Source organism: Barbus barbus (assembly GCF_936440315.1).
Source record: "Barbus barbus genome assembly, chromosome: 4".
NCBI lineage: Eukaryota > Metazoa > Chordata > Actinopteri > Cypriniformes > Cyprinidae > Barbus > Barbus barbus.
The window spans coordinates 34,491,648-34,501,270 of record NC_136732.1 but is presented as its reverse complement, the minus strand read 5'-3'; the positions used below and the strand labels follow the sequence as shown (position 1 = coordinate 34,501,270).

Sequence of the window (9,623 nt, the reverse complement as noted above, 5' to 3'; positions counted from 1 at the left end):
TTTAGGGAAAATGGTCATGTCATTATAATGGTCTGTCACTTGTGGAAATATTATTCATAATTATGTATGCTAATGAGTTCCTTTGTAGCACCCCTAGTATTGTTCTCTGGCTATCTTTTTTTATCATTTACATTTTTTTTTTTTTATCATAGTTACTGTAAAATCTCTTGCACTAGAGCAGCAGCGTTGTGCATTACAGATAAATTATTTTTTATTTTAAATTAAGTTTAAAATATTTTTTTTTCATAATTATGTACCTGAATATGTAAAACCAGCATATTTTTATTTAATGACAAAGCTGTAATATGATCAAGTACACAAAATATCTTTATAAATTTATTACCAAAATAATAATATTAATTGTGTATTTTGCATTTAAAGGTGTTGTAGAATAACATCTATCTTTTCTCTGTTTAGGAAGTGACATTGTTTTCTGAATCAGGAAATTGTTTCTCGTTTTATTTCTTGTTGAAACTCCTAAAAAAAAAAAGGAAAGCTACAATACAATCAATATATTATAAAGGTGATGTATCAGATGTGTTCTTATATAATGTATATGTGCAGTTATGGAGCTGGGATTAATATATATATATATGTTGTAAATTCTTTTGATGTGGTGACTGTCCATTAACTGAATCACTAGGTTAAAATAGCTCAGTGTATTTTGTCCTGTCTTGTATGTTGCTTGTCTGATATAGCTGAAAATAAAAGAAATTGACTGATGGACATAGTTGCCTATTCTTGTTTCTGTTCATAACTTGGTTTGTAAAAAAATCTTATAAATTTGTCTGTTAATAATATACATTATAAGATTTTTAGATTTATTAATGCACAAGCTATATGATTTTTAGGATGTTCGTGAAAAAACAAATACAAAGAAAAATAAAATAACATTAGAATTATAAATATACACAAATTATTGCAATTTATTCATTCAAATTTTGATTCTGTGGACATTTTTATAAGGTAGTATGTAGTGTCTAGTATTTACACTACTTTTCAGGGACACTTAAGGCCTATACAACCTTACAAAAATGTCTAATTACTACTGTATGCTACCATATAAAAATTCCTAATTTCTTATTGATTTATTTACTGTATTTAACCATATACATAAAAATGATTGTGCTTTAAAATAAATGTTGCTTGTCTCATTTTTAATGTAATGCAATGACATTCATTTATATTTAAGTATAGCTTAAGCATCCAAAATACTTTTTGTGGCTAGTGTATGAACATGCATGACAGGAAACTAATTTAGTGTGCATGTCATAATCTACAGGACCAGCTTCATTACTGGATTGATGTGACATTTCCTGGTTCTCATGCTTGTGTAACCTACATGGTGCTACATTTCCATACCATAGTGTGCTGAGTGGCCACATTGTAGGAGAGGGACGGCACAAGGGTGAGATCAGTTCCTGTAATCGCCCAGTGCGTCAATGACAGACAGGGGACAGAATGTATGTGTAACATGAGAATATGACTGTCCACACAACACTATATTCATCTGATGAGTGAATACAGCGTCAGCGCTCACTTGGTCTGTCACTGAACACATGCTATGACCACGCTTTTCCATATTTACTGTACTTTATAGTGGTTGTTTGAGAAGAGAAAAAAAAATGTCTTGAAATATTTTAAGTTATTGATCAGTAACCAGTGGTAGTTTTCTACAACTTTGCAACAAAATATATTTAATCGGCATACATAAATACAGCAGCATAGTAGTCTTTTTTATTTTATGTGATAGCCTATTTAAACAATGTTTTTTTAAGGGATTATATTTGCAAAAGAAGATTAGTACAGAACAGTTGCTGCCACATGATTATAATCTCCTGTCTGGTTCCAGATCCGAACACTTTAGTTTCCATTAAAAGCCTTTTGATGTCTGTTAATAGGCCCATGGAGGAACAAGTGTCATGCTGATACAATGTCATCAAGCATTTGAGCATCAGCAACAGAATCCATTCATGATAAGAACTAAAGAAACATATTTAAGACCAATCTGATTATAGAGCTTACATACAAGCGGACGGACAGACAGAGAGACGGATGGATGGATGGATGGATAGATATGTTTGTAATGTGTCATGGAAATGTGAGTTGCTGGGGATTTCTTAGGTCTTGCATGGGTGTTTCAGTGCTACAGTGTGTGTGTGAATGTTTTGATGTGTGGGTGGGTGGGTGGGTGAGTGTGTGAGTGGTGTCAGGTGTATGGAGTGATTCCATCAGCCAGAAATAGCAGCAGATCTGTATAAAAGTCTGACACACGCTCCGGCAGACAGCGCAGGAGACAGACAGACGAGTCCTCCTTCAAACTCAAGAATAAAGAATCGAGAAAAAAGCAAAGAAAATTACAAATCTTCAAAAAAAGTATTGTAAAAGATCTTTAACTGTCATTTAAGCTTTTAAGCCACTCACAAACAGAAGTTGAAGATGCAGATGTGCACAGTCCTGGAGAAGAAAGGTGGATGTGTGGTTGGAGCCGAGCTCAGCTGCAATGTGAAGGAGGAAAATTCAAATAAGAAAGAGAGTTACACCGCGAACTGGCGCAGCATCAATATGAAGACTCAACCTGAGGATCGGTGAGGGCATAGACATTCACATACAGTATACACAACTAGATGGAAGCTGTTTATTTATTTAGAATGTATTGAATGTCAAGGATCTCTATTAAAGCATTATAAAACAGATTTAATAATGATTTTTTTTTTATAAATAAACATTGCTTAATTAATATTTTTTGTCAGGACTTTAAATAGTCAATTTACCTGAGCAGCAAAAGACTTATTTTCAAAAGACTAAAAAAAAAAGACTTATTTTCAAATATTTTTTCTTGTTTAAAACATAAACTTCACAAAATATTGTTATGAATATATTTTTAAAAAATGAAAACAACAATTTGTCAGTGATGTTTTTATTTTTTTGACAATTTGCCAAAAAAATATTATCTAAAAATAAATCTTAATGTGTTTGCATCTTGTGCAGTTCAGTTTATCTGGATTTAAGCATCTGTAGATGTTTTTATTATGCTTTATTAATGCTTTATTATCATTTATATTTATTATTATTATTATAATATTGAGGTTTTGCAGTGCAGCTTGCATAAAATGTTTAAACACACAACTAAATGTCCAAACTTTCATTCATAATTCTCTATTTTTCTCTCTCTCCAGCCAATCGATGCTGATGTCAGATGACTCTCGCCGGGAGTCCCTGTCCCGTTACTGGCAGGCGCGTCCTCTGAATCAGGCTTGCCCATCGGGTGTTGTCAGAGTGGGCACTGTGGACACAGGTGTAAGGGAGCACCAGCTCTTACCCTACAGGAACAGCCTGCCCCTGCCCATCTTCAAGCCCGCTGAACTGGGCATCCGCCTGGGCCGCGGAGCCCCACACACCCTGCAAGATCTGCCTCCCGCCAGGGTTCCCGACGGAGCCTGTCCAGACAAGAGACCAGTGGAACAGATCACCAGAGACCTGCCGCCCGTCAAACCCATGCGAATGGAGTTTGCCAAAGCACCCAGAACCCTGGGCCGATCCATGTCTCAGGAGGCCCAGAGGGGCTGAAAAGCAGAAAGATAAATATGAGTCAAAGACTGTATGGACTTTATTAAATAACGAGACAAAAGGCAGGATGAAACAGAGGGGGTGAGCAAGTAGAAACAGGGATATTTTTAGGGATAGTCAAACAGCATGTGCAGTGAGTGAAACTTCAAATGATGAAATTATGTTCATGATGGGAATAAGAAAGCTGATCGTCCTGATAATGATCTTGACAACAAGAATAATGCTATGTATAGTGAGTTTGAGTTGTAAATAATATTTGCTTGTTTTGTATTTGTATGTTAAAAACACAACGTTTTTTGGTCGGTTGACATTACTCGAATGTGCATAAAGGTAGGTTCAATTTTTGACCTCATGTTGATATTTTTAACATGACATCAAGGTTGGCCATGCAAAAAAAATCGAATGTTTAGTAAAAGAGATGTTTAAAAATGTTTATTTTTGTTAAAACTTAATTGTTTAACAAATAAGAATTGCACTATTTATTGACAGTTGGTAGTTGTTGTTGGATTCATTGCTATTTACCTTAATCACTTCAATAAAGGTTTATTAGTATAAAATCAGTTTGTTTTGTTTTTGCTGTTATTACTATTAATGGAAGAAAGAAAGAACAGTCTCATCTGCGTCACCCTGTAGCACCATTTTGGAGAGTATCACATACGTAAACAATGTATGCAACATATGTACGCAGATACATTGTTTACGTTCAGATCAGTGTAAACAGTGTATCCCATTCGATGCTGCTGACAAACAGCATACGTTGTTTACGTATGTGATATGCTCCAAAATGGCACTGATGTGAAGGAGATGAATATGTTTTCTTGCACACAAAAACTAATCTTGTAGCTTCGTAAAGTTATGGTTGAACCACTGATGTCACGTGGATTATTTTAACGATCTCCTTGCTACGTTTCTGAGCCTTGATCGTGGTAGGTCCCTTACTGTCTATGGGAGGCTCAGAGAGCTCTTAGAATTCTATAAAAATATCGTAATTTGTGTTTCGAAGATAAATGAAGGTCTTACAGGTTTGGAACAACATGAGGGTGAGTAATTAATGACAAAATTGTAATTTTTGGGTGAACTATTCCTTTAAGTCTGAACTTTTTGACTAATGAAATCAGCCTCCAGGCAGGGTTTGCGCTTCACGCACCCCACTGTTCGGCGCGGATGAATCTGATGGTTTGAGGTATTTAGGCCTACACAACTGCCATATGAAATCCAATTTGACCAAGACCCACTAACAGTCATCAGAAAGTCACTCAAAGGCAAATAGCTGAAAAAATATGTCATCTGGACAAATAATATATGTCGTCATAGTATTCAGAACTTCTCTGTTTACGGACATAAAGTAAACATGATGGAATGAATGAAATTAAAAAGAATTTCCTGCCAAATCCGATATGAACTTCAAAGTATAAATCAGGCTTCTAGAGAGCTTTTCACTGGACAAACTCTTTAAATGCCTCTGATTACAAGAATAATTTTGTCCATTTATATTACATTGTTTTACGCATACTGTAGATCATGAAAGCATACAAACAAAGACTGTGCATGTGTTCTGTAATATGATAATCAGTTCTCACAGGTGTGGGATGAGAAATGAAAAGAGGGGAGGAATGGAATGTGAAGAGGCTTTCGGGCAATGGTCAGAACGGACAGTGCTTTGGCATCTCTGCCACTCTCATTAGTTTGTGCTTCATAGCAACGCTTAAAAGACTTCAGCTCAGTTTAGGTCTTCCAGCATTATCAGTCTAGTTGTTTTTGTTTTTATATTATGAGGGAAAATGACCTAGTCTGCACTCAACTTACTATATTTTATTACACCAAATCCTGTCCATTTTTACAATGTGTTAATTAAAAGAGAACAGAAAGGAAAAGAACAGAGTAACTGAATTCTGAAATAAAAAACAATGGAAGCTGAGATTTTCTGATGGATGAAAAACAAGTCAAGTCTATAAGAAATCACATTAGAAGAGTTCGTCCGTAGAGAGAAAGAACAGAAGGGTGAAGCTGTGCTGTGACTCTGGTACATGCTGTCTGCTTCGGCGTTCTGTGACTTTGTGCCAAAAATGTCATCGTCAGGAAGACACACTGTCTTGTTCGAATGCATCGTTTCTTTCTATCTCTCACTTTATTTCTCTTACTGATCTCGCACTAATTAAAGGTATCCTTTTATTCTAGTTGTAATCATGGTGATTTTTCTCAGTATGCACTGGTATCACACTGACAGATATTTATAGCTAAACAAACACAGCCAAAGGACAAGAGACTAACAGGACGAGAGGGAGGAGAGGTGCTGGTGCTGGTGGTGACAGGGGGCTTCTGCACCCCTCCACTGATCCTTTAATCCTACTTGTTCTCGTTCTTTCTGCTGTTGGTTTTTTCAGCTGCTGCAAATGTCGCCACACTCTTCCCCACATATCAGCTTTGGAGTTTATTTCTGATTAATGTTACATAATTAATGATTATATTGTATGTTATTGTAGTTGTCAGTATTTCAGATGTTATTTTTTTTAGATAAAAAGTCATTATAAGAAATTAAATTAGATGTGTGCAATGTAAAGTTCAAAGACTTTTTTTTTTTTATGCATGCCAGAAAGAAAAAAGAAGAAGCTGGGACCTCCTACAACCATAGTCCATCCATGAACGCCTTTTAAGCTGTATTATAAATTCAGTTATTAAAATTAGTTATAGTTTGGCTATATAAGTCTTTATATTATGATTCTAGGAGTGATTGGAACAAGACTGTTCATCTTGTTTAGATACCAGCTTGAAGAGCATGTGTGTCCATGTGCAGTTTTGTCAGCTGATCTTATTTTGACCCCCGTCTGTCTCCTGGAAGCTTATGAAGTATCTTCACCATTATGTGCCAGCATCATTAATGTGCTTGAGCTCTCAGATAACCCGCATAACAGATACGTGTTATGAGTCATTGCATGGCAACACACACAGATAGTCTACACGTTTATTTAGAGAATGAGTGTTGTTGTAATCTTTTCTGAATAGTGCATTTTAAAAATCCAAAGTGCATGTTTATCTATTTAAAACTGATATGCATTTCCCTTTGAGTGCTTGTGAGACACTACAAACAACATGACTTCTGTTCCTTTAAATAAATGTTCCACGTGCTCATAACTCCAAATGGAAAACTGCATGTTTAATTGGTGTGGTGTGGAGAATTATATTGCATAAGAGAGCAGATTTGATAGAGATACATCAGTCATCACTGCAACAGGCTTTACAAACACACACAGCCTGTAATCCACACCACTGCTCAGCTCTTCGACATTAAGAGAGAGAGAGAGTGTGTGTGTGTGTGGGTGTGTGTGTGTGTACATACACAGGGCACTAGTCTAAGTGATGACAGTGCACAATTTCTGCAAGTAAAGGGCAAAAACTACATTACAAAACACACTAGTAGCATGAAAATAGATACTAGTACGGCTTATAGATTAAATGTTAAAACGGCTTGCCATACAAGACTAATATTATGATTAGTCTTGTACGGTGAAGAAGACACACCAACGCCTCTTCTTCCTGAGACGGCTGAGGAAATTTGGAATGAGCCCCAGCATCCTCAGATCATTCTACACCTGCACTGTGGAGAGCATCCTGACCGGCTGCATCACCGCCTGGTTTGGAAACAGAACTGCTGGCAACCGCAAAGCTCTGCAAAGGGTCGTGCGAACTGCCCGTCACATTGTTGGAGGTGAGCTTCCCTCCCTCCAGGACATCTACACCAGGCGGTGTATAAAGAAAGCCCGGAGGATCATCAATGACTCCAGCCACCCGTCCCACAGACTGCTCTCTCTGCTGCCCTCAGGAAGACGTCTCCGCAGCATCCGATCCCGCACTAGCCGACTGAGGGATAGCTTTTTTCCTCAGGCTATCAGGCTAATGAACAGTCAAAACTAATACACCCTACAGCATACTCCCACCCTACAGTATACCACGCACTGCACTTTAATTCCATACAGTTCAAACTGGACTACCAGTACAATACTGCACAAATACAACAATCTTTTTGCCAGCACTGGATACCATCCAATGCACATCCATGACATTTGCACATCCGGTTTATATATATATATATATATATATATATATATATATATATATATATATATATATATATATATATATTATATTATATTATTATATCTGCTGCATCTTCGCATATTACTGTGTGCATATAACGTAGAATGTGTACTACATACTGTGTATAATGTGTATCGGTAACTGTATGTCTGTCTAATAGTACACTGTGTGTACTGAGTATATGTATGTGTATATTACACATTGTCATCTGTATAAGTCTGTACGTATGTATGGTAATGTCTATATGTAAATTGTCTCTGCACTGTCTGGAGCACGCTCTCAAGAATTTCACTCACGAAGGCACATGTGCTGTGGTGATGTGACAATAAAAGTGATTTGATTTGATTAATACATGTGATCGAGTTTAAAACCCCCTGTGGATTTGTATGAAAAACACACACCATCACACCCTCTTGTGGTAAGAGTAGGTATTTTTCCACAGTGGCTGGTCTTCTACATTTACATTTAGTCATTTTGCAGACTTTTAGTTGGGAAATACATAAAGTGATCCATCTCGAAAAGGCAAACAGACTGAGGAAGTACTCGCAAAATCCGTGTATCATTCGTCCTTTCCATTTTCAATTGATAAATGAAAATCAAAAAATGAAAATCTGATTGGTTTTTTTGTTATTTGATTTTGAATCAGAAACGAAAAATGAAAATTGTCTTGTATTTCATATTTTAAAATTTCGTTTTGGATCAAAAATACAAAATTGAAAAGGGTCCACACAACAGAATCTGTATTTAATATTTAATTGCTGGGTTGTGCGTCACCCGGAAATTTTTCTGCGAGCAAATATAGGCGGGCTTAAAAAAATATATATATATATAGGCGGGCTTGTGTACCCCCTGGCAGTTTTTCTGTTATTGTATTACGCTATAATTGTTAATAAAGCTTAAAAAAAAAAGAAAAAACACAATGATGCACATTCAGTTATTTGCAGTAAATGTCCAAAAGTTTTTCAGAATTTAAGTTTGAGATCATTCAAGTGGACAATCAAGATTATTTTGAATGGAACAGCAGCACTGTTGACATGGTGGTCCAGAACAACATCATCAGTCACAAAGGAAGAGGTCTATAGAGATGTTGAGACAGGAGCTTGTCAAGCATGGATTAAAACCTTCTTAATTTTTTCCCCTATGATGCAAGCGCAGCAAATATGCAGTGTAGATAAAATGCAATGAAATTCTCTTCCAGATGTAAATGAAAGGAAGGCAGGATCAATATATCAGGATTATTAATATATCAGGACACATAATTACACCATGTGTGGTGTGTGGTGTGTGTTTATATATATATATATATATATATATATATATATATATATATATATATAGTCAACATTTGGAGTGGATCAAAACCTTTCATCAAAGTTGTCCTAAAACTAAAACAATACCCATTCTTGTCTTATCAACTACAGATAAGGCAGGCAGGCAGACAGATAGATAGATATCTGTAGTTAGATAGATAGATATCTGTAGTTAACAGAAAAGTTTATTTGTTTTACAACAATTTTTTGTTTGCTTGTTTTGTTTAGATATACATATAAAACAAAACTCCCTGTTGAAGAATTGCAATAAACATTTTCATTAGTGTATTTGTGCATGTACAGCTGACTATGTTTTATAATCATTAGAGAACAAACCTATAGATTTGATGTTAATATTTACTTTTAATAAATGCATTACATAATATGAATTTTTCATATTCTGAAAACATTTCCCCATAAAACATGAAAAAAAAAAAATAGTTTAACAAATTCACTTATTGTTAAGCACATAAACAGTCTATCTCAGAATCACAACAAACGGCATCAAAACTATATGGTTATTTCCACTCTGATTTCCGTACTGAATTTTAGGTGCTAGCTTACCTTTTCCAAGGTTGAGCATTACCTTCTGAATAAAATATAAAGTGCTTTTCATACACTCAGGGAAGTCCAGGTGCAGGGCATAAA

At 35.7% G+C, this 9,623-nt stretch overlaps 2 protein-coding genes across 2 annotated transcripts in view; both read left to right on the top strand.

Moving 5' to 3' along the window:
• The window catches only part of LOC306868757 (nucleolar transcription factor 1-like), a 967,110-nt gene that overhangs the window by 363,014 nt on the left and 594,473 nt on the right, over positions 1-9,623 (top strand). The gene's annotated exons all lie outside the window — the stretch shown is intronic.
• On the top strand, positions 2,024-4,131 carry LOC306865857 (telethonin-like). The gene is made up of 2 exons (XM_079410683.1): positions 2,024-2,588; positions 3,180-4,131. Exons 1-2 carry the CDS (start codon positions 2,440-2,442, stop codon positions 3,568-3,570), a joined length of 540 nt encoding a protein of 179 aa, XP_079266809.1. The 5' UTR covers positions 2,024-2,439; the 3' UTR covers positions 3,571-4,131.